Raw genomic sequence first — 27,015 nt, forward strand, 5'->3', positions numbered from 1 at the left:
CCCGGTCGGGGCTTAGTTCCTGCATCTGCGTCTGCGCGTTAGGCCGCCAGTCTGCTCGAGTTTGCTCAGGCAATGGTCATTTGCGGTTTGATCGATCGGTTGGTCGGTCGCGCACTGAGACACAAGATGAGTTGTCCGTCTCGAGCGTCGGCGCATGTGAGGTCGCCACTTGAGTCCAGTGGGCTGCGGCGTATAGCGAGGGGTAGTGACTTCGCGGTCGACACGAGAACAACGGGAGTCAACCCACGACATCAGTCTGTCCGGCGCGAGCTGCGATGCCGTTTGACGGGAGATCGCCGCGCCTTCCTTCGTCCGTTGAAGCGGCTGGCAGCGGACGGTTCGGGAGAGCGTTGGGTGTGCTGCGCCAGGTCTTCGCCAGAAATCGCAGTTTATTTGAAGTTAAGTAATTGGTGATATGTTGTTTGATTTACTCTTGTTAAATTGTACTTGTTTTCTTGGTGAGGTCACCAGCCGTTTTGCTTTGGGGTCGTCCCGCCATTCTTCTCCGTATGCCCACCCGCAGGAAGGTGGTTGTTTATAAATTGGGTGGTACGTTTTTCCCTTGTGCAGTAGGGGCGGATTAGAGCAACCTACGGTTCGGGTTGTTCGGCAACCTCCCTATCAATCTACCGTACGTTAGTAGCTGCGTGTGCCGGCCGAAGTGGCCGTGCGGTTAAAGGCGCTGCCGTCTGTAACCGCAAGACCGCTACGGTCGCAGGTTCGAATCCTGCCTCGGGCATGGATGTTTGTGATGTCCTTAGGTTAGTTAGGTTTAACTAGTTCTAAGTTCTAGGGGACTAATGACCTCAGCAGTTGAGTCCCATAGTGCTCAGAGCCATTTGAGCCAGTAGCTGCGTGTGTCATGTTTGTCGGATTTGGTGTGTTAACGAATTTATTGCTTGGAGTGTAACGGCCTAATACCTAAAATATGTTTTGATCTTTGTAAACTTTGATGTTATTGTCTATGATCTTGAGAGGCGGTATCTGTGTACTGTAGAGCATCTTAAGTATTGTTGTAGAATTTTATATAAGATTGCATTTCATGGGCTTTCATTTATATGAGCATTTTAGAACATAAAGTTGCCACCCTTTCACCGTAAGACGTTTCTTAGAAGTTAAAATCAAGTTGGACCTTCGGTGGCAAGGTTAATATTTTAATTGTTAGTGTTTTGTACCATTTCCATCCCTCCTATGGGGGGGGGGGGGGGTGCACAGTTTGTGTGCTTGTGTAAATTGTTAAAACTCTTAGTTTAAAGTTATCTGGTGTGTTGCAGATTTGCACCGGTGTGGTCTTTCAAAGGATAGTGTGAGAGGTCGTAACTACGGCCGTGTCAAAAAGGAGCGGCAAGGTTCTCTGCCGGAGAGCTTATACAGTCAAAAATTGTTTCTTTCTGATTCTGAATAAATTGTAACTTTGATTATAATTTTAAATCTGTTTCTTTTAAAAAATGCATTTAGGCACTATAAAAGTGAATAAAATTCCTATTTGTTAAAAGGAATTTGGTTAAGATTTCATCAGTTAGTCTCTGGCAACTTCTTCCATGCTTATATTGTGTGATTAAATGTGTTAATGTTCTTGATGAATCGCTAGTAAATAAACTAAATTCTTAAGAATATTTCTTGAAAATAAATCACGGTTCAGTAATTTTTCCGAGAGTTTATTAGAAAACAAGGGTCAACAAATGTATAAAAAAAATGGTAAGTCCAATAACAAAACAGAGGCTGTGCCAACGGCGAGTGCCGAGCGGCATCACCAGCCGTGGCCGTGGCCGCCGCCGCCTCCGATGTTGTGGTAGACGTGCTTGTAGACGGGCACCCTGACGGGGTACGGCTTGGGCACGGGCACGGCGACCGGCTTCTTGACGGTGATGGGGTAGGGCTTGTCGACGGGCACGGGCACGCGCTTCTCCACGTAGACGGGGTAGGGCCGCTCGCGCTCCACCTGCACGGTGCGCGTCACGGGCACGTGGACGCGCTGCACCTGCCTGTGGTAGACGGGCACCGGGTGCGGCACCGCCACCGCCACCGGCTGCGGCACGGCCACGGGCACGGGCTGCGGCACGGGCACGCGGATCACCTTCACCTGCGGCGGCGACGGCGCCTCGTGCAACACGCTAGAGTGCTCCTCGATCGGCTCGAAGGCGCCGTGGCCCAGGAAGCCGCCGCCGCGCGCGCCGCCGGCCACGGCCAGCAGCACAGCCACCAGCGTCGCGCTCCTACACTGCACCTGCCGACAGTGGACCACAGTCAGGCCGTGTCCTGCTAGGAAACAGCTTCCTCCACGAACGTAATGACTAAAATTTTGTTAAAATATCAAGTACCCAACTGTCACAGTTGTTATTGTTGCCACTCTGAAGACTAATTTGATGCACCTCTCCATTCTACTGTGTTTTGCCGAGGACTTTTCCTATTTGAACAACTACACTACTGGCCATTAGAATTGCTACGCCAGGAAGAAAGGCAGATGATAAACGGGTATTCATTGGACAAATATATTATACTAGAACTGACGTGTGATTACGTTTTCACGCAATTTGGGTGAATAGGCCCTGAGAAATCAGTACCCAGAACAACCACCTCTGGCCGTAACACGGGCCGTGATACGCCTGGGCATTGAGTCAAACAGAGCTTGGATGGCGCGTACAGGTACAGCTGGCCATGCAGCTTCAACACGGTACAACAGTTCCTCTAGAGTAGTGACTGGCGTATTGTGACGAGCCAGTTGATCGGCCGCCATTGACCAGACGTTTTCAATTGATAAGAGATCTAGAGAATGTGCTGGCCAGGGCAGCAGTCGAACATTTTCTGTATCCAGAAAGGCCCGTACAGGACCTGCAACATGCGGTCGTGCATTATCCTGCTGAAATGTAGGGTTTCGCAGGGATCAAATGAAGGTTAGAGCCACTGGTCGCAACACATCTGAAATGTAACGTCCACTGTTCAAAGTGCCGTCAATGCGAACAAGAGGAGATAGACGTGTAACCAATGGCACCCCACGCCCGGTGATACGCCAGTCGCTTCAGTCTGGAACCGCGTGACCGCTACGGTCGCAGGTTCGAATCCTGCCTGGGGCATGGATGTGTGTGATGTCCTTAGGTTAGTGAGGTTTAAGTAGTTCTAAGTTCCGGGGGACTGATGACCTCAGATGTTAAGTCCCATAGTGCTTAGAGCCATTTTATACCCCAGTATGGCGATGTGCGTTCACCGCGATGTCGCCAAACACGGATGCGACAATCATGACGCTGTAAATAGAATCTGGACTCATCCGAAAAAATGACGTGTTGCCATTCGTGCACCCAGGTTCGTCGTTGAGTACTCCATCGCAGGCGCTCCTGTCTGTGATACAGCGGCAAGGGTACCCGCAGCCATGGTCTCCGAGCTGATAGCCCATGCTGCTGCAAACGTCGTCGAACTGTTCGTGCAAATGGTTGATGTCTTGCAAACGTCTTTATCTGGTGACTCTGGGATCGAGATATGTCTGCAAGATCCGTTATAGCCATGCGGAAACGGTGCCTGTCATCTCGTCTGCTAGTGATTCGATGCCGTTGGGATTCATCATAGCGTTCCATATTACCCTCCTGAACCCACAGATTCCATATTCTACTAACAGTCAATAGATCTCGACCAACGCGTGCAGCAATGTCGCGATACGATAAACCGCTATCGCGATAGGCTATTAATCTGACCTTTATCAAAGTCGTGTATGAGAAATCGGTCGGAAACTTTCCTCATGTCAGCGCGTTGTAGGCGTCACCACCGGCGTCAACCTTGTGTGAATGCTCTGAAAAGCTAATCATTTGCATATCACAGTATCTTCCTCCTGTTGGTTAAATTTCGCGTCTCTAGCACGTCATCTTCGTGGTGTAGCAATTTTAATGGCCAGTAGTGTTTTATGCCCTCAGTTCCAGTCTTGATTTCCCTTCCCTCTAGAATTAACACCCCCCCCCCCCCTCTCCCGCTCGGTCCGATCCCACCACACACACACACACATACACACACACACAAATAACCTCCCTCCACTCTCAGATTAACTGTTCGCTGAAGCCTCCGGATGTATCTTGCCAACCTCTATCCCTTTAAGTTGTCCTATGTCCATTTTTTCAAAAAATGGCTCTGAGCACTATGGGACTTAACATCTGTGGTTATCAGTCCCCTAGAACTTAGAACTACTTAAACCTAACTAACCTGAGGACGTCACACACATCCATGCCCGAGGCAGGATTCGAACCAGCGACCGTAGCGGTCACGCGGTTCCAGACTGAAGCGCCTAGAACCGCACGGCCACACCGACCGGCTATGTCCATTTGTGATTCAACATCTGCGAGACCTGAGCACACATCCGTAGTATAATGAAACACCTGCAGCCGTCGTTTTGCTGTTATTTTATTATACTACAACCAATTTTGATGACTCAGTAAACCATCTTCAGGCTTGAACTAACACTCAGGGGCTGAGCTCCAGTGTTTAACGTCTATGAACTGGCTTCTATACACTATTGTGAAAGCCATATTGTGCAACCATGATTGCAGACACAACACCACTTTTGCAATACTCTTCAGAAGCCAGGTAATAGACGTTGGTCACTGATGGAATCGTTTTGACATTGCGATTCACCCGCTCAGCTTCGGTTACGGCTTGAAGATGGTGTAATAAAAAATAAAAGCTAAACTTCGCCAGAACAGGCCATGAAGGCCCAATGGTATCGACCGGTCGCCGTGTCATCTCCAATCCACAGGCGTCACTGGATGCGCATATGAAGGGGCATGTGGTCAGCACACCGCTTTCGCTGCCGTATGTAGGTTTAGGAGACCGGAAGATGGTGTACATCAAAACGACGGCTGTTGGTATTTTATTTTAGTACCTGTATTCCTTTAAGTCAAATTGTGCAAACAGCTGTTTTCTCCGACACAGTAGCCTTTCACTGCCGGTGTTGCCTTCACTTAAGACTTCCATTCTGAGCGTGTGTAGTTTTTGGTTTCGTCTCTCACTGAAGGAGACACCGTCAAAGGTCAAACGACCACAGCCAAAGATAAATCCCGCAGTCGGAGACGACATGTTGGGGAATCGTCTTACACAGCGACAACGCTCTTGCTTAATTTTTTTACTGTAAACTGTTGCATCCCCAGTTCAGTTCACTGCCTCTTCGTTGGCAACTAGATTTGCCCTTCCCAAATTCACTACTGTTCACTACCGCTGATCACATCATTTCTTGTTCTTTGCATCGTTTATTTTCCACATTTCCCGTTCATATAAACATTTCCAATTCGTATAAGGCTACACTCCAAACCATATCCACACATAAATTCATATAAGACTTTAACAACTGTCTCCTCTACTGTCTTATCAACGAACATGGTCTCATGTACACTAAGTGATTATAAGTATCGTGACACCTGGGTCAAAGACTTGCAAGTTCGTGGCGTCCCCCATGCTAGAATTCAATATGGTGTTGGCCCACCCTAAGCCTTGATGACAGCTTCCACTATCGCTGGCATACGTTCAATCAGGTGCTGGAAGGTTTCTTGGGGAATGGCAGTCCATTCTTTTCGGAGTGCTGCACTGAGGTGACGTATCGATGTCGATCGGTGAGGCCTGACACGGAGTCTACTTTCCAAAACATTCCAAAGGTGTTTTATTGGATTCACGTCAAGACTCTGTGTAGCCCAGTCCATTACAGGGATGTTATTGTCGTGTAAGCACTTCGCCACAGACCGTGCATTATGAACAGGTGGTCGACCGTGTTGAAAGATGCAATCGCCATCCCAAAACTGCTCTTCCACAATTGAAAGCAAGAAGCTGCTTATAACACCAATGTAGACCTGCGCTGGGATAGTGCCACGCAAAACAACAAGGGGTGCAAGCCCCCTCCATAAAAAACACGACCACACCATAACACCACTGCCTCCGAATTTTACTGTTGGCACTGCACGCGCTGGCACATGACGTTCACCGGGCATTCTCCATACCCACACACCTGCCATCGGATCGCCACATTGTGTACCGTGATTCGTCACTCCACACAACGTTTTTCCACTGTTCAATCGTCCAATGTTTACGCTCCTTACACCAAGCGAGGCGTCGTTTGGCATTTACCGGCGTGAGTGGCTTACGAGCAGCCGCTCGACCATGAAATTAAACTTTTCTCACCTCCCGCCTGACTGTCATAGTACTTGCAGTGGATCCTGATGCAGTCTGCAATTCCTGTCTGCTGGTCTGGATAGATGTCTGCCTATTACACATTACGATCCTCTTCAACTGTCGGCGGTCTCTGTCAATCAACAGACGAGGTCGGCCTGTACGCATTAGTGCTGCACGTGTCCCTTCACGTTCTCACTTCACTATCATATCGGAAACAGTGGACCTAGGGGTGTTTAGGAGTGTGGAAATCTCGATAACAGACGTATGACACAAATGACACCCAATCACCTGACCATGTTCAATGTCTGTGAGTTCCGCGGAGCGCCCCATTCTGCTCTCTCAAGATGTCTAATATCTAATGAGGTCACTGAAATGGAGTACCTGGGAGTAGGTGGCAACACAATGCACATAATGTGAGAAACGTATATATTTGGGGCTGTCCGGATACCTTTGATCACACAGTGTATCTCTCCACGACATTAATGCTCTTGTCTGAACAACATGGCAGAAACACCAGTTCTCATTAGAACGAAATCCTTCCAGTCCCACTCCATCGTTCAGCCACTTTCTAGAAGTCTTTCTCAATAGCACTAGCCCTACTCTGGAATAATCTCCAGCTTTATGTTAGAGAACTGAGTGATATCTCCAGCTTCAGAAGACAGTTAACGACATATCTACTAAAGCAATAGTAAGGATTTGCATTGTCACTGTACGCACTTGTTATCCTTGTACATTCTTGTTCCCTACCAGATCATCATTTCCCAGTATTCTTAGCTGATGCAGTCTCGTTAAATTTTCTTTTCCCAGCACTTACTATATTATAAAGTTTATATTTTGAAAATCTATAAATTCTTTTTACATTTGCAACTGATTTTATTGTTATTATTGACATTATTGTAATTATTATTACTATTACTATTATTATAATGTCCTCTCAATGGTAGCAGCTGTAGCAGTACAAGTACTCAAGTACTTCTAGTGTTAATTTTGTTAATACATAGCCAATATCATTTACTCTCACGCCATTTCAATAACATCTGTCATATTTCAATTGTAATTTCTTAGGCAACTACGATGTAAAAAAATAAATACATCTACATCTACATCTACATGATTACTCTGCAATTCACATTTAAGTGCTTGGCAGAGGGTTCATCGAACCACAATCATACTATCTCCCTACCATTCAGCCGGCCGGTGTGGCCGTACGGTTAAAGGCGCTTCAGTCTGGAACCGCGTGACCGCAGGTTCGAATCCTGCCTCGGGCATGGATGTGTGTGATGTCCTTAGGTTAGTTAGGTTTAATTAGTTCTAAGTTCTAGGCGACTGATGACCTCAGAAGTTAAGTCGCATAGTGCTCAGAGCCATTTGAACCAATCTCTACCATCCCACTCCCGAACAGCACGCGGGAAGAACGAACACCTAAACCTTTCTGTTCGAACTCTGATTTCTCTTATTTTATTTTGATGTTCATTCCTACCTATGTAGGTTGGGCTCAACAAAATATTTTCGCATTAGAAAGAGAAATTTCGTAAATAGATCTCGCCGCGACGAAAAACGTCTTTGCTTTAATGACTTCCATCCCAACTCGCGTATCATATCTGCCACACTCTCTCCCCTATTACGTGATAATACAAAACGAGCTGCCCTTTTTTGCACGCTTTCGATGTCCTCCGTCAATCCCAACTGGTAAGGATCTCACACCGCGCAGCAATATTCTAACAGAGGACGAACGAGTGTAGTGTAAGCTGTCTCTTTAGTGGACTTGTTGTATCTTCTAAGTGTCCTGCCAATGAAACGCAACCTTTGGCTCGCCTTCCCCACAATATTATCTATGTGGTCTTTCCAACTGCAGTTGTTCGTGATTTTGACACCCGGTTACTTAGTTGAATTGACAGCCTTGAGAATTGTACTATTTATCGAGTAATCGAATTCCAACGGATTTCTTTTGGAACTCATGTGGATCATCTCACACTTTTCGTTATTTAGCGTCAACTGCCACCTGCCACACCATACAACAATCTTTTCTAAATCGCTTTGCAACTGATACTGGTCTTCGGATGACCTTACTAGAAGGTAAATTACAGCATCATCTGCGAACAACCTAAGAGAACTGCTCAGATTGTCACCGAGGTCATTTACATAGATCAGGAACAGCAGAGGTCCCAGGACGCTTCCCTGGGGAACACCTGATATCACTTCAATTTTACTCGATGATTTGCCGTCTATTACTACGAACTGTGACCTTCCTGACAGGAAATCACGAATCCAGTCGCACAACTAAGACGATACCCCATAGACCCGCAGCTTGATTAGAAGTCGCTTGTGAGGAACGGTGTCAAAAGCTTTCCGGAAATCTACAAATACAGAATCAACTTGAGATCCCCTGTCGATAGCGGCCATTACTTCGTGCGAATAAAGAGCTAGCTGCGTTGCACAAGAACGATGTTTTCTGAAACCATGCTGATTACGTATCAATAGATCGTTCTCTTCGAGGTGAATCATAATGTTTGAATACAGTATATGCTCCAAAACCCTACTTCAAACCGACGTCAATGATATATGTCTGTAGTTCGATGGATTACTCCTACTACCCTTCTTAAACACTGGTGCGACCTGCGCAATTTTCCAATCTGTAGGTACAGATTTATCGGTGAGCGATCGGTTGTATATAATTGCTAAGTAGGGAACTATTGTATCAGCGTAATCTGAAAGGAACCTAATCGGTATACAATCTGGAACTGAAGACTTGCCCGTATCAAGCGATTTGAGTTGCTTCGCAACCCCTAAGGTATCTGCTTCTAAGAAACTCATGCTAGCAGCTGTTCATGTTTCAAATTCTGGAATATTCCATTCGCCTTCCCTGGTGAGGAATTTCGGAAAACTAAATACTGTAAGTATAAAACCGTGATGCGACGTTAGGGACTGACGGGACTAAACAGATCGGTTTAGATAGCTAAACAAATGTATAGATAAAAAAAATGCAATTCTTTCCCTATCTACTGCAGTAGAGGGGAAAATGAGGGAAAAAGGGGTTAGAATACAAAAAACAAATAATTGAAGACAATCGGTGTATTTGAGACTCTGAGATGAAGGCATTGGTACAAAGGACAATACTGTGATGAGCCGCTACAAATCTGTTTGAAGGCGCCATCCTCCTCAGTAAAAAAAGGGACAGTGAGTGTCAGAGAGGGAGAGAGAGTGAGAATACCTCACTCGCACCGCTGCCTCGTAGATAAGTTATACCTCATCGGAATCCCCCAGTCAAGTACAGTTTTGTGTACCTGATAGTCACAATGACGAATACATTGTACTCTCCTTGTAATAAAAAAGTACTTCATGGAAAATTAAAACATTTAAGTAAATTTCCAGGGATCGAAACTTGGAATATATTGCAATAATCCGTAAAAAAGGAAGAACCGTAAGTGTTGAAGTACCTGATAGAAGTTTTCGATGTTATGGAAACAAAAGAAAGGAACTTAGATGCTGTAAAAGCTGATTTTACTCTTTCTACTTATTAGCAACGAACTTAAATTACGTATAGTCATGGACTGCCTTTACAAACCGAAGGCAAAATCAAATGCTGAGGGACCCTTTCGTTACTCATATCATGTCTCCGTATAAATATCTTCTGTTTCTGTGTACAACGAAAAATATTTTCATCTCTAAAAACTGTCTAAGTGTTGAAATATCAGTACAGTAGATTTAACGACGGCATTCATAAGAAATTCATCAGCTAACTGTTCGTATTTCGACGTCTGGAAAGTTTGCTACGATGTTATAGTTTTAACGTCCCAACGGATCGTGTGCATTATTTATTTCAAATAACTGAATAACTACTGCTGGCTGAAGAAGAGCTGCAACTTTATTCGCTGTCCGTAAAAAGCGGAACCCAGCAGTTGGGTCTCAAGGTATTTGTGTGTCCCGCAGGGACAAGCAATGCACTCAGTCACAAACCGAGCTTCCTCATTAGCGGATGGCACTGAACTTTCTATCAGGTGAATGGACGATGCCATTTTCAAAAGGGCAACAGAATCGACGAGGGAGCGAAAATCATGAAGGCGGATACGATGAACTAGAGGGCACCGTAGAGTAGTAACGAGTTCTTCCTGCCCCCCACATTTCTCTCTCTCTTTCTCTCTCTCGTTCTCCAGATCCCCTCCCTGTCTCTCTTCCTAGGTGTATTATGAATATTCCATAACACCAACGCACCGTTGACCGTCTTCTTCAGTGGGCGTACGATTCGATTGTCCACCCGAACACTTTCATTACTATTACGGCAAATCTAGGTTGATTTACAACCAACAAATTGCTGCTCGCATATGCTTGACGGGTGGACAGAGGGGATTAGCGATCAAGAAATGTGAGCTACAACGCTCAGGCGGATAAAACGATGCTGTTACAGACGATTCAACGACCGTCTATAAGACAATTAACGCTCGTGTTACTTTCATGAAGTATGTAGTTGAAGAAAATACTCACCATCAGTATTTCACGAGCAAAAGAGAGAGAGAGAGAGATAGATGCGTTGTACCACACGGCCTTTTAGGGTAATTTCTCTTTCACTTTTCAATTACAAAATCACTCCTAACCACACAAGATTCCACAAGAAGCAGTTCACCATATTGCCTCAACGCAAATACGTAGTGAAGACGGTAATCTGATGGTAGAAGAATGACGTGACGTTAGTGATTCAGTATGTCCCATGAAAACACATATACAGCGACGCAGCCGGAAACGCAACAGAAAGAATAAAGACTAAGGCAATACGCGTGAGATATACAAAAGGAGATGCCAAAAATATTAACATGTTGCATCTCAGGGTCCTCTCTATTGAAGCGACGAGAGGACCGTACAGCGTTATTATACGTTCTGTTGAATGAACAATAATTTTATGTTTCTAGCCAACTGTATCGCTCCTAGGGAATTTGTTACTGCAAGTTCCATTTTTAGTATAAAGTCTGGGATACTCGCACGAGGAGCATTTTAGGACGTGTATATGAACGAAGGCGACATCTTACGACGGAAAGGCGTCGACCGCCATTGCTGATGACTTTTATGCAAAATTTAGGCAGTGGCGGGGTCGGAATACGTGACCTAGGACATTTTTTATTATTAGTCAAAGACACTACTTCTAGACCGACGGGCCAAGAAGTCCTTTCTGCTGAGATTATTCTGGAATCAGACCTATGAAAAACCGGTTTGTACAATGATACTCTGTATCTGCCGTCTAAGATAGAGCACCTAAACAATAAAACTCTAAACGGCGACTGAAAGGAACGACTGCAGAAAAGACTAATTTGAAGTATGATGTGCATCGTGCCACCTCCGTCTGAGAAATATGTTCACATCAAAAAGTATGCGATATTCTGGATTTACTTCCATGGACTACAAACAACTGTGAAGAGTAGGGTGGGGATCATTTGCCAATGCACTGCGTCTTAGAGTTTCTTCCTGTTTCATTCGTGCGTGGAGAGGTCGAAGAATAGTTACTTAAATGCATCTTTGTGCGGTATAACTAGTCTAACCTCATCTTAGAAGTCCCTATGTCAGACTGTGGCCATTAGTGTTAGCCTTCCTTCTATACCCTCATAATTACCAGTTAGTCCTGTTCCTAGCAGGTACCATCCTGTTCATCAATGTTCTAGATGGGTCACGCGAGTGTTTTGCAGACTGGACATTTTCCCACATCCTCCCAATGAAGTGAAGTGTACCCCTTGCTTCACCTACGTCATGTTAGCTTTGGGGGGGGGGGGGGGGGGGCTGTTGGGCCCGTTAAGTGCGAAGGAAGCCAGGGCTGCCTCCTAGAAAATTACCGAGACAGTTGCTCAAAGCATCTAAGCATCTATACTGGTGACGAAGAAACATTCCAGTGTTGCTACCATGTCTCTCGATTGCTACGGTGTTACGAATCATATGCTACTGAGAGCACCCCCGCTGATGAGTTTATACCACTAGTTGCTGTTGCTGGCTTCTGCGCTCCAAACATCCCAGGCCGCTAATTAAATTACTGATCCTCTTCCAAGCGGAAAAGAAACTGCAGACTGTAACAGGCTTAATAAACGCTCGTGACACGTAATTACTAACAGAAAAGGACCGACTCGCTATTTTACGTATCACCTGGCCGCTATTTTGACGTCACAGATATTAATTTGCGTTTCCATTCTATAAGCCTTTGAGGGAGCTGGCTTTGTGAGTTAAACCAAGGATGAGAAGCATCACGTGTGTTAATACCGGGTGACAGCGAATTAAAAACTCCCGCCTGTCCGCCGCGAACAGTGGCTGAAGAACCCTGCGCGTCTGTGTTCTCCAACAACACAGCAGAAACAGCGGTAGGTGTGTGCCTGTTAGGCCCGACAGAGGCATTTGGGTCTTGTTCATTACAAAAGGGAAAAAATACCGAGGAGATGCGACGTGAAAATTAATTTTGTCCTTCCAAATGCAGGCCACTACATATAATGAACTGCAAAACTAATTTTAGTGGAATTCATACTTTACGTAGCCCACATACATTTTACTAGTTTACACCGTGCCGCTACCTCAACGGTTACCAACAATTTTTACCGGAAAGAGATGCTGACGAGGGCACCGAATGGGAAACACCATTGTGACATTCTGGCAGCATAGACTGCTCAAGAGCTGAAGAATGGGATTAAAATTCGGAGAGAAAGTATATCAATGCTGATAACATTACTGTGCTCAGTGAAAGTGAGGAAGGATTACAGGACGTGCCGAATGGAATGAACCGTCTAATTAGTAGGGCCTACAGAACGTGGATTGGCAGCTAACCGAAGAAAGACGATTGCAGTGAGTAGTAAAAGAAACGGGATTAGCGATAAACTTAACATCAAACTTGGTGACCAGGAGGTAAACGAAGTTAATTGTTTCGGCTATCTTGGTAGAAAAATAACGAATGAAGCAGGACGTGAAAAGCAGCCTAGTACAGGCGAGGAGAGCATTCCCGAGCTAAAGAATTTTACTTGCATCAGACATAAGCCGTTAGTTGAGAAAGAAAGTTTAGGAATGTACGTTTGGAGCACGTCACTGTATGGGTAGTCAATCAGGAGCTGTAGGGAAACCCGAAAAGAAGAGAATTAAGTGTTCGAAAGACGATGGGGATGGAAACACTCAAAAGAGGAAGGAAAGATAGGACATCAGTTAAGTTTTGAAGGAATAACTTCCATGGTACCTGAGTGAGGTGTAGAGGTTAAAAACTGCAGGAGAAGACAGACATTCGAACATATCTAAGGAATCATAGGGGACATCAGTAGTATCTACTACTCTGACGTGAAGGAGTTGGCGTAAGAGAGGAATTCATGGTGGGTCGCATCAAATCTTCGACTGGTGACTCAATACTTAATCCGAACATTTTATGAATATGGGTTTGTGTGTATGTGTGTGTGTGTGTGTGTGTGTGTATTTGTGAGTGTGTGTGTGTGTGTGTGTGTGTGTGTGTGTGTGTGTGTGGTGTGTTCCACATCTCCTCCTAAATGACTGCACCGATTTCACCCAAACATGGTACACATATCCCTTCCTCTAAGGCAACAATCAGTAGCAAGGTGAGGGCCACCTACCTACCATACTCCAGGAGATATGACGTCGTAAACAAAGAGGTGCATGAAAAACTGCAGCGTTGTGCATGCAGATGTTTAAATTTATTACTTCATTGTTACTAACTCTATCCGAAACACATTTTGCAGCCAGTCTTCAAACATGCCGCTGAATGTTTCTACACTGACGGATCAGCACATATGACTTCAGCTGCTGCATCATTCATAACGTTTATATTTATTACTTCTTTGCTAGTAACTCTGCTCGCAAGATATTTTGGAGACAGTCTCCTCATATGCCGCAGAATGAACTTACACAAATACATCATTGTACGACACATAGTACAAGAGATGTGACGTCATATACACTGAGATGCGTGAAAAAATGCCTGATCATGTCTGAACTTTTAATAAGTTTATAGCCGGCCTGTGTGGCCGTGCGGATCTAGGCGCTTCAGTCTGGAACCGTGTGACCGCTACGGTCGCAGGTTCGAATCCTTCCTCTGGCATGGATGTGTGTGATGTCCTTAGGTTAGTTAGGTTTAAGTAGTTCTAAGTTCAAGGGGACTGATGACCACAGATGTTAAGTCCCATAGTGCTCAGATCCATTTGAACCATTTTTGAATAAGTTTATTCCTTACTGTCACCACACTCCTGCAGTCGAGTGAACTTGCGGAAATCCCTGACACCTGTCAGCGCATTTGACAGCTGTCAACTGCGAAGCGCAAACGGCTGTTGGCGAAAACAGTAAGCATCTACAGAGCTATGATAAGGCTTTGCTATAGAGACATTTACACAATTGCGATGTTGATACGAGAAGCAGCTATACTTATATATTTGTACAAGATGCTCATTTAATTTGTACGAGTGCTGCATAACTTCAAGGGTGTTTTCATGAATACATGGAAAGGAAACTTTTTCCCCTTTACACTATAAACACAGTTCAGCTTTTCTTTCAGTTCTAATGCAAAACTTTCAAAATGAATGCCTGGTTTTGGGAGCTAGTAATAAAAGAGTAAAAAGGGGAGAAGGAGAGAGAGAGAGAGAGAGAGAGAGAGAGAAAGAGAGAGAGAGAGAGGGAGAAACTGTTTTCCTTGACACAAGAGAATAAGACTGTTAGTATTGCTCAAGAGCTAACTGTTGTAGAGTACTACTGTGCCGTTTTTCTAAACTTTTAACTGTGTCCGTAATCTATGAAAAGTTTCATCAATATCAATTTAGTGAGTGCTACGGGACGGACAGAATATTCAAGTCATCTCCTTGCGCGTCCCCCAAGGAAACGTCATCCGCAATAGCACAAAAAAGAAATCGAGACTGAATCCGTGAGTTAGCAAATGTACTGTCGGAAATGAGTGGTGTTACATAATGAACCAAGTCCAGTATGTCGTAACGCAGAGGATATTAAATGATTAAACTTTCATTCCATTCGGTAATAATGTCCAAACCACTATTGTATGTCTTGAGACATCGAAACAAACCGACCCAGAATGCATCTTGCGAAATTTCTTGCAATATATGAAACGTGTGCTGTGTCAGTTTAGGCTGGTTCACATGTGTTTGTCTTCCCATCATATCCCAGCCGTACTTTACAGGTGACATACCAAAGAATTGAGTATGTCAGGCAAGGATCCACACACTGCGCGAGGTGTTTGTGGTGTGGTTTTGTGTTTTTATTATGTTGGAATACGCCTTTTAATACTCTGATCGTGAAGGGAACGTCAAACTGGCTCACCATCACTGCTGCATACCAGCAAGCGTTCAGCCTCCTTGGGAAATTTACAGAATCAGCCTTTTTGTCATATGTAATAGCTCCTCAGTCAACGGCCTTGCCGCAGTGGCAACACTGCTTCCCGTCAGATCACCGAAGTTAAGCGTTGTCGGGCTGGGCTAGCACTTGGATTGGTGACCAACTGGTCTGCCGAGCGCTATTGGCACACGAGGTGCACTTAGCCCTTGTGAGACAAACTGAGGATCTGCTTGATTGAGAAGTAGTGGCTGCGGTCTCGGAAACTGACATACGGCCGAGAGAGCGGTGTGCTGACCACATGCCCCTTCATATCGGTATCCAGTGGCGCCTGTGGGCTTAGGATGAAGCAGCGGCCGGTCGGTTCAAATGGTTCAAATGGCTCTGAGCACTATGGGACTTAACATCTGAGGTCATCAGTCCACTAGAACTACTTAAACCTAACAAACCTAAGGACATTAGCACATCCATGCCCGAGGAAGGATTCGAACCTGCGACCGGAGAGGTCGCGCGGTTCTAGACTGTAGTGCCTGCAACCGCTCGGCCACACCGGCCGGTGCCGGTCGTTACCGTTGGGTCTTCCAAGGCTTGTTCGGACGGATACAGAGAGAGTAGCTCCTCACACCATAACTCCAGCCACGCCCGGGTTCCCGGGTTCGATTCCCGGCGGGGTCAGGGATTTTCTCTGCCTCGTGATGACTGGGTGTTGTGTGCTGTCCTTAGGTTAGTTAGGTTTAACTAGTCCTAAGTTCTAGGGGACTGATGACCATAGATGTTAAGTCCCATAGTGCTCAGAGCCATTTGAACCATAATTCCAGGAGCCGAAAATACATGGGTCTCGAGAGTTGCTGCTTCCTGTTACCATTCAAAAGGTCATCTAAGGACACATTGGCATCGAGCTGAATGTCTTAGACAGAAGCGAGACCAGTTACTGAACATCAGAAAATGCCACTCAGTTTCGCATTTGAGTGCTGCCGTGGAAGTCTCCGTTGCCTGGGGTTCAGCGTCAGCAGTAAACTACGCATTGTAACTCGGCAGCTACCAGTAACCTGTTCCCCATTATTCGTGGTGACAGTCTGCCTATAGTCCCAGCAGTGACTTCCGTTGCTGTCACATACGAGTCAGAGCCAGTCGAAGAATCCCACGATCTTCTAGCTGCGTAGACCTTATGGAGGTATCCATCTGTACCTACTCTTCTTACCACAATATTATTGAGATTCCTTTCCGTCGCCACTCGTTCCATCACAGCACCAGAGCCAACTGTTCTCCTTGATCTGTAGGTATGATGCTACCATGTCCCTCAGGAAAACGATTCGAACTATCTCAAAGTACGACAGTATGCTACAGGTAGACGTGCCATGGCATGATGCGTTGGGATCTGGATCTGAAAAATCCCAGTAATGTTAGAAACACCTAATGATCGTGATATACTCACACTGTTCTTCGTCTATACGAATAGCCTCAGTGAAAATTAAGTCACACGAGGATGAAATTTTAACCATCATTCCTTGCAGGTGCACTGGAGTGTCAGTACGGTAGCGATCAGTCAAAGTGCTCATGATAAAACACTTTCCATTCAGGTAAGTATATTTTTAAGTGGTGTTAGCCGCTTTCGAAGTTGAGCCTGTTCGAGTACATATATGACAGTGTAACAAACATTTATCCAAGCCTCTTTCCGTAATGCTGTAATTGTGCTGCTTCGAACTTCCAGCTTATAACAAGAGCAGGTCTTTAATAACTTACTCGCCCTCTGCCACTAGGATTACAGATGTTGGTGTGTTTTATCACGACGTGTACTCAGTTAAAGAAATAAAATACAAATATAGTATGAGTAAAATAAACAGTGTAGTTGTATCTGGGACAAAGAAATTTTTGGGGAAACCTTCACACAAAATTAAATTTATATCCGAAAACTTGTTCTTTTTAAAGTTTTGACCGCACAGCTGGAGTGTTCAAGGATTTACAGTACCTGCGCTCTTGATGAACACTCTGTCAGTGGTTCCGAAACATTGAAGCGGTAGAAAACTTGCAGAGTGATGCAGCAACCTGCTGGAAAAATTTAAAATAGACGATACCTCACAACTGAAACTCCTATATTATGTAGCTGCAGTTCTCATTTATTGTACAGGTCCTAGGGACTAACTGGGACGGTGCAAACCGAATAGGTCTGCTGAAACCGAGCAGCATGCAAATCAGCGAAGGTATCAGATATGATTTCATTGGTTTTCCTTTAGTCAAATGATGGCGGACGATACTTCACTAGGCGTACACTTCCCCTCGAAACATCTGCTCCTGAAATTCTGGTGAGACTGTTACATTATCGATTCATAACTCACACACTGTGGGAAAACGTGAACAGATGCGAATCGAAGCACTTGAGATGTGGTGTTACATAGGAATCTTGAAAATTAAGTGGACTGACAAGGTAAGGAAAGAGCAGGTTCTGCACAGAATCGGAGAGGAAAAACATATGTGTAAAATACTGACAAGAGTAAGGGACAGAAAGATAGGACATCTGTTAAGACATCAGGGAATAACTTCCATGATACTAGAGGGAGACGTTGAGAGCAAAATATGAGAGGAAAACAGAGACTGGAATACTTCCAGAAAATAATGGAGGACGTAAGTTGCAAGTGCTACTCTGAGATGAAGAGGTTGCTACATGAGAGAAATTCGTGGCGGGCTGCATCAAACCAGTCAGAAGACCGATCACTCAAAAGAAAATAATAAATAAAATAAAAATAAAAATAAAAACTTCGTCGAAACTATTGTGTATTTCACAGAGGTTATCAATTTGTTTTGAACAATAGTAAGCGTTTAACTGTTTTAAGAATATGGGCCAATCCGTATTTTGTTTAATAGTGGCGACATCTGGTCGCAGAGATTAGTTAACAAAAATAACCTGACCCTAACATTTGATGAACTACAGCAGAATTAATCATTGCAAACGCCATCAGACAAAATAAGCAACCACTATAAACTGTTTTCTGCTTTGTTCAATTGGAGTAAGGCTTGGGGATGCTAAGACCCCCGTGATAAGTATCTTTTAAGTATTAGATCACATTTACGGCAGGTCAAGGTAAAAAGCCATAGATAAATACGTATCATTAAAAAAGTTCGTAAACAACGTAGTTCTTTATGCTGAAATCAAGAATGCGAATACATGCATAATTAAATCAACAGACAGCAATGGATTAAGTGGGACACACTTAAGACCCAACTGAGGAATGTGGAGATGAAAAAGACAAGGAATACCCCTGGCTGAAAGCAAGATAACGTAATATGACGTATATAGATATCCATAGAAGGTGTAGGAGAAGGAATATCCCTGTGTTGAAAGCAAGATAACGCAATATGGCGGAGATAGATATCCATATAAGGTGGAAGAAACCTATAGGAATTAAACTGTATTGGAATCACCTACTGACACATAGTTCTGAAAGAATTTCCTGGAAGTGAGTGTGTGGAGCATTTTTGTTCACACCGGAAAACAAATCCCTGGAATCATTTTAAATGTGGTTGTATAGACAGATCTGAGAAACAGAACAGATAACGTCAGAAACAAATTGGAAAGGAAAGCGAATTAAAGAAAAGTTATGAAAAGGTGGGATACAATATCAGGGTATGTGTCACTAAAAGAGTACTTGGAGGTGAAATTTACACAGTCAGTTAAATATACAATTTTGTTGATGGTCGAGGCCGTGCATGGGCTTGGGATCCTTCTGTCAAAAATGACAGATAAATTATTAGAGATAAACTGCAATTCATGACAAATGCTTGTAACTTCGGTGGAACCTTGGTTTTAACCATAAAGCATTCTATAGCGACTGTGTTAACGAAAGTAAAGAACTTTAAGCATTATGATATGTAAAATAATCGACGCTGGTGGGTGTAGGAGGCGCAAAGAAACGTATACATCAGCAGACAGCGGATGTAGACAAAATGTTCGCCATTGTAAGGTGGAATAAGAGGCTCTAAATCATGAGACAAATAGCGATAAAACACATAGACGGCCTACAATTTACAACACCTATAAAAATCCAATGGGCAATAAAGAGGAAGATTACAAAAGATGAGACCGAGTAAGCCAGGATATAAAGCGTCATTACTGTATAAACTGTACGCTAGTATGCAAGAAAGGAAGCGAAGAAAAAAATCTGAACAGGAACAAGATTACAAGGGGAACGGATACCAAAATCCATGCTATAGCAACTAGGAAAATGTTACATGATTCGTTGAGCATTTAGTTAGCGAATGTAATACATGTTACCAACTACGGGTAAACAGAGATAAGATAAAACTGAAAGTAGTAGGAGGCATGCCAACGGCATAATGAAAACTGAGAAACACACTGTAGTGCAAATGGAAAATGTCACTGTTCAGGAACTGCGAATACACAAGGTGACCTGAGTTATCAAGAAAAGAAAGAAACTGTTCCCGCTCGACACTCTACCCGAACGATTAATTTTGCGCCTCACAAACAGATCAACGCAAGTGACGAAAGATCCATGTAATAAGAGTTCCACTGATAAAAGTACTGATGTGGTGATGAAGAAGTTCTTGATAGTCTACGTCCACAGTAAAGTCCTGCAGCAAACTGAAATCGGCATCATAAGGAACTGGAAATGCTTTTGAAATCTGGCGCAATGAACAGATAACATACTAAACGTAACAGTTCTTTAGACAAGGAGAGTATTGTATGGGAAACCGTTATCAAAAGAAGATCAGAGTGCTATATGTCAACTAAGGTCCAATGAAACTAAAAGATATGAAGGACAGCATAAAACGGTCTGAAGAATGATAATTACATGGAAAAAGGAGAAGGGGGCTAATTTACCCAAGCGTGCGGATTGTTTGGACGACAAAATATAGAAATTGAGCAACATTTGTTTGTGAACTCTGTAACTTGGTTGCAATTTGTATTCGAGTCAAAAGATACAAAATGGTTCAAATGGCTCTGAGCACTATGGGACTTAACATCTGAGGTCATCAGTCCCCTAGAACTTAGAACTAATTAAATCTAACTAACCTAAGGACATCACACACATCCATGCCCTAGGCAGGAATCGAATCTGCGACGGTAGCGGTCACGCGGTTCCAAACTGAAGCGCCTAGAACAGCTGGGCCACGCCGGCCGGCAGTCAAAAGATATTATCTGGTAAATTACTGCGTAATGTGACTGAAGGCGCGAGCCACTCATCGTGTGTCTTTCCTGACGCCATTCGTTATGCGTGTCCCGAAGTAATGTCATGGACGTAGCAACTCACCGGGCGGGCCATGTCGTCGCTCGTCTGTTGGTGGGACGGACAGTGTGCTGTGTGCGATGACCAGACGCCTGGCGGGCGCTATTATACCTCCATCGCGAGACGCTTTCACCGGCGCAGCTCCAACCCTTCTCCAGACGCAATTCACCACTGTGCATTTTTGCTGCTCCGTGCGCTAGGCCGCTTTGTATGCGTCACGTAGTCAGAGCACGGCCGACATACTGACCTCAGGTGACCACAGCTGTGATCAATACCTGGTGTGATGAATCTCCACCTATATTACTCATAAACGTTTCATTTCGTCGAGCTTGATGGGCTAGCGGTAAACCGTGCTCCAGATAATCTAAAGGTTGCGGGATCTTGTCCCAGTCTGACTACAGAATTCTTCAGTTCACCTTTCACCTTCCATCTCTCAGTGATTTAGGGAGTCTCCGGAAACGAACTTGGTTCGGAATCCACGTTCAGATGTTCCCTATCCATGGATAGATAACTATAGTAGATTACGGACACTCAAGTCACTAAAGTGGCGTCCCTTAGAAAGACCTACACCCGAGTACTGAGCCACGTCCAATTATTTAACTGCGAAAAAGTTTTCTGCTGTAATGCCGCTGTCAGCAATGATTCATGAAAGAGTGCAGTTTTTTTTATTTAATACTTAATTTTGTCCGCACAGTTAGATACACGTTGTCTCTCCTATGAGTCGTGAGGCTCATTCCACTGGTGCTTCAGGAGATATTTGCAATTTTCGCTTCAACATTGAGTAGGTAGAGTCAACCGAAACACCCGGCGTTCGTCACATCTTTCACGCGACGCCCAGTGCCGATGAAAAGCGTCGGTTTGCGTCTCGTTCGAAACTAAGTTATTTTTGAAGCGGAGTTTTACGTGCTCTTTCGATAGAGCAGTCTCAGGTTAGTCTAGTGCGATACTTGTATGATCTATATTTATTAACGTGGACACTAAAACTCGAAGAATAACCAGTACTGCAGCAGCGACAGCAAGGGCTTGACCGGAGCTGACTGCAGCAGTTCTGAAATACTGCTGTTCTTCGTGTTTTAGTGCTCTTGTTAAGAAATATCGATGAAAAAATATCAGTGAAGATTAATCTGGACTGCTCTGTCGAATGGGCACGTAAAATGCCGCTTTGAAGATAATATTGTTTGTAACTCGAAGCAAAGCGACGCTTTCCGTCCATACTGAGGGTCGCTTGAAAAAGTGATGAGCAATACTTCTTTGGGTTCACTCCAGCTACACAATACAAAAACGAAATTCCATACATCTGCTTGAACACCAGGGAATAAGCGCCTGACGACCCTTACGAGAAGCACCCGGTATAATTTATATGAGAAATTATCTGTTGAGATGGTCATCCGCCATCTTAAAATCATTAAGCGGAAGCAATAGCTCACTTGACAAACACTTTGAGGAACCACGCTGTCAGATTGAGCACGTTGTTTTCTAAAAGCGTTTGTGTGTGAGCTACCGCTTTCTTATTGTGATGTGATGATAGTCAGCGACGCCGCAATCCGTAATGTATTGTTGGAATTGTATGTGATTTTGCCAGAAAATAAGTTTAGAAAGCATTTCAGAAAACACTGACATCTCCAGCAGGACTGAAATGTCGTTTCTCCAAAATTAATTTTTGTATAGGAATAAAAACTTACTTCGTTGGAAGTAATTTTTTATTTTTATGTTCAAGAAATGTCCAAAATGTTAAGGAGAAGAGGAGAAGAATGTGTCTCCAGTCACGTCAAATGCTCTTCTGCAGAAAGTTACCTCAAAAAGGGAGAGGTATGCGAAATTAAAACTGTGACTTTTCATGCCATTCAAACTGTACAAGGTGAACCGAAATTCCACTGTAAATACTTCTCAGGTAGCTCAGAACATTTTCAGAATATTCTGGTAAGAGGGGCTCGTGGCTTTCGTTACTCATTACAGAATAATTACGTCACTCTGATTTATTATGTAATCATGTTTTATTCGTTTTGTTACACCAATTACTTTTGTTTCTGTGAAAAAAATTTCACAGTTGTGGAAAAGCCTGTAATACGCAATTACCAAAATGTCCAACACAAAGCACAGAGTAATAGAAATTTTTTGGAAATTTATGGTAACTTCCTACGGAACTAAACTGCTGAGGTCATCGGTCCATAGGCTTACTTACTACTTAATCTAACTTAAACTAACTTACGCTAAGGACAAGACACACACCCTTGCCGGAAGGAGGATTCGAATGTCCGACGGAGGGAGCCGCGCGAACCATCCTAAGGCGCTGAGACCGTGTGGCTACCCCTCGTGGCACATGCATCAACACTCAGACAAAATATTTAAATTTTACAGTGCTTCCATTGTCCTCCATTTGTATACCGTAAATTTCTTAACAAATATATATATATATATATATATATATATATATATATATATATATATATATATATATATATATATACAGGGTGTTACAAAAAGGTACGGATAAACTTTCAGGAAACATTCCTCACACACAAAGAAAGAAAATGTGTTATGTGGACATGTGTCTGGAAACACTTACTTTCCATGTTAGAGCTCATTTTATTACTTCTCTTCAAAACACATTAATCATGGAACGGAAACACACAGCAACATAACGTACCAGCGGGACTTCAAACACTTTGTTACAGGAAATGTTCAAAATATCTTCCGTTAGCGAGGATACATACATCCACCCTCTGTCACATGGAATCCCTGATGCGCTGATGCAGCCCTGGAGAATGGCGTATTGTATCACAGCCGTCCACAATACGAGCACGAAGAGTCTTTATATTTGGTACCAGGTTTGCGTAGACAAGAGCTTTCAAATGCCCCCATAAATGAAAATCAAGAGGGCTGAGGTCAGGAGAGAGTGGAGGCCATGGAATTGGTCCGCCTCTACCAATCCATCGGTCACCGAATCTGTTGTTGAGAAGCGTACGAACACGTCGACTGAAATATGCAGGAGCTCCATCGTGCATGAACCACGTGTTGTGTCGTACTTGTAAAGGCACATGTTCTAGCAGCACAGGTAGAGTATCCCATATGAAATCATGATAACGTGCTCCATTGAGCGTAGGTGGATGAACATGGGGCCCAATCAAGACATCACCAACAATGCCTGCCCAAACTTTCTAGTACTGTAAGGCAATGAGAAGCATGTCAACACAAGCACCGATGCGACATAACCTTCCTTCAATTGGGCCAACTGGCGGTGAATCGAGGAAGTACAGTACATATTGACGAAACTAAAATGAGCTCTAACATGGAAATTAAGCGTTTCCGGACACATGTCCACATAACATCTTTTCTTTCTTTGTGTGTGAGGAGTGTTTCCTGAAAGTTTGGCCCTACCTTTTTGTAACTCCCTGTTTATATATATACTGGCCATTAAAATTTATACACCACGAAGATGACGCGCGACAGACGCGAAATTTAACCGACAGGAAGAAGATTAGCTTTTTAGAGCATTCACACAGGGTTGGCACCGGTGGCGACCCCTACAACGTGCTGACATGATGAAAGTTTCCAACCGATTTCTCATACACAAACAGCAGTTGAACAGCGTTGCCTGATGAAACGTTGTTGTGATGTCTCGTGTGAGAAGGAGAAATGCGTACCATCACGTTTCCGGCTTTGATATAGGCCGGATTGTAGCCTATCGCGATTGCGGTTCATCGTATTGCGACATTGGTGCTCGCGTTGGTCGAGATCCAATGACTGTCAGCAGAATATGGAATCGGTGGGTTCAGAAGGGTAATACAGAACGCCGTACTGGATCCCAACGGCCTCGTATCACTACCAGTCGAGATGGCAGGCATCTTATCCGCATGGCTGTAACGGATCATGCAGCCACGTCTCGATCCCTGAGTCAACAGATGGGGACGTTTGCAAGACAACAACCATCTGCACGAACAGTTCGACGACGTTTGCAGCAGCATGGACTATCAGCTCGGAGACCATGGCTGCCGTTACACTTGACGCTGCATCACACACAGCAGCGCCTGCGATGTTGTACTCAACGACGAACCTGGGTCCACGAATGGCAAAACCTCATTTTTTCGAATGAATCCAGGTTCTGTTTACAGCATCATGATGGTCGCATCCATGTTTGGCGACATGGTGGTGAACGCACGTTGGAAGCTTGTATTCGTCATCGTCATACTGGCGTATCACCCGGCGTGATGGTATGGGGTGCCATTGGTTACACGTCTCGGTCACCTCTTCTTCGCACTGACGGAACTTTGAACAGTGGACATTACATTTCGGATGTGTTACGACCCGTGGCTCTACCCTTCATTCGATCCCTGCAAAACCTTACATTTCAGCAGGATAATGCACGACCGCATGTTGCAGGTCCTGTATGGACATTTCTGGATACAGAAAATGTTCGACTGCTGCCCTGGCCAGAACATTCTCCAGATCTCTTACCAATTCAAAACGTCTGGTCAATGGTGGACGAACAGCTGGCTCGTCACAATACGTCAGTCACTACCCTTAATGAGCTGTGGTATCGTGTTGAAGCTGCATGGGCAGTTATACCTGTACACACCATCCAAGCTCCGGTTGACTCAATGCCCAGGCGTATCAAGGTCGTTATTACGGCCAGAGGTGGTTGTTCTGGGTACTGATTTCTCAGGATGTATGAACCGAAATTGCATGAAAATGAAAATGTAATCACATGTCAGTTCTAGTATAACATATTTGTCCAATGAATATCCGTTTATCATCTGCATTTCTTTTGGTGTAGTAATTTTAATGGCCAGTAGTATATATATATATATATATATATATATATATATATATATATATATATATATATATATATACTGTTGCAGTCTTGCATTGACTCCACACAAGCACCAGCAGCAGTAGCAGCAGCAATAGGCACCGAGCTCCCCAACAAGTTGGTGTTCGAGCAGCAGCAGTCTCCATTTGAGCTACTGGACCTACTAGTGTTCAACCGACCACAGCCAGCAGCAGCAGCAGTGAAACTGCAGTCTAGTGCCCACTACTACTAGCATGATGCTCATACTGATTTTCTATAATACGTAAATTTTAACAGCAAGTGATTCAAAGTGTGTGAATTATGGGCTAGCTCCAAAGGGAGTTTAGAAGTTGACATCCATATAAAGAATGTGCAGTAAAGTGTTACTAAAGTACACTACACATGGTTAGAATTAGACTACTTGTGTGGCATTATCAAGTACATAGAAAAGAATGTGACTGATGGGTATTGTTTGCTGTTTACACTAGTTAGTGTTGGTATATTAAAAGGTGAACGAGAAGTGTGTAAGGAGGTGTGTGGAGAGGCATGCTTGAGTTAAGGACTGACAATGCAGCAATATACAGGGTGTCCCAATTATTTGCTGACCGCCTGGCAGGGGTACTGCAGGCTGGCCACGGGAGCCGCGCCTGCCGGTCGAATGGGTACCATGGGGCCGCACTATGCCCCCCCTTCTTTGTGAATATTAGCCTGAATGCCGTACGTGCTTGTTGCCAAGAGTCATTCGATCAGTGGAACAGGCATCACGAGGGTAACAGTAAAGTTTTCGAACGCAACAATGACAAGACGGAATTATTCAGTTCCACAACCAGTGGTTATTTACGATTCGTATGTGCGTATATAATCCGCTCGTACCGTTGAGAGACTGTTTGAACGGAAGTTCCCAGGTGTTCGAGTTCCAAGACGTGATGCAATTCACAATTAATGAATAAATTTCGTGAAATGGAAAGTGATTAACACAAGAAACGTAAACGACGACGTACAGTACTCACAGAACTTTGTCTCGATGACACTGCATACCGCCTGGAAAATTCACCTAAAAAGAGTCTTAGACCTCTTTCGCTGCAGACACATGTATCGTGCATCTCTGTACAAAGAGGTACTAAGCTACTTGGACTAAGGCCCTATAAATTATAAGTAGTACAAGAACTTTGACATAGTGATCCTGAACTCAGGGTTTTAGTTTTGCGAATGGGTTATAAGACAAGTGTAAGACGGTGAAATGGATCCTTATATCACTCTGTTTTCAAACGACGCTTGGTTCCATGGAGACGGGTGTGTTAATTCCCAAAAGTGTCGACATTGGTGCGCAGACAGACCTGTTGTGCTTCATGAGGAACCCCTTCATGATCAGAAAATAGGGGTGTGGTGCTCAGTTATTGGTCACAGAATAATATGCCCAATTTTTTTAATGAAAAGTTACAAGTGAAAAACATTTTGCGACAGGTGTAGCAAAATTACATGAAGTGTATTGTGCAATAATGATCGCATCAGACTGTGTTGCTGGGGTTAATATGTTAGAGTGACATG

The 27,015-nt window shown here is 44.1% G+C and overlaps 1 protein-coding gene across 1 annotated transcript; it reads right to left on the reverse strand.

The window, feature by feature from the left end:
- Window positions 1–1,750: 1,750 nt before the first annotated feature.
- On the reverse strand, window positions 1,751–20,711 carry LOC126456017 (uncharacterized). The gene is made up of 2 exons (XM_050091773.1): window positions 20,700–20,711; window positions 1,751–2,227 (listed from the first exon to the last, which is right to left on the reverse strand). The coding sequence occupies exons 1-2, from the start codon at window positions 20,709–20,711 to the stop codon at window positions 1,751–1,753; spliced, it is 489 nt and encodes a 162-aa protein (XP_049947730.1).
- Between the last annotated feature and the right edge of the window lie 6,304 nt (window positions 20,712–27,015).

Source organism: Schistocerca serialis, chromosome 2, assembly GCF_023864345.2.
Source record: "Schistocerca serialis cubense isolate TAMUIC-IGC-003099 chromosome 2, iqSchSeri2.2, whole genome shotgun sequence".
Lineage (NCBI taxonomy): Eukaryota > Metazoa > Arthropoda > Insecta > Orthoptera > Acrididae > Schistocerca > Schistocerca serialis.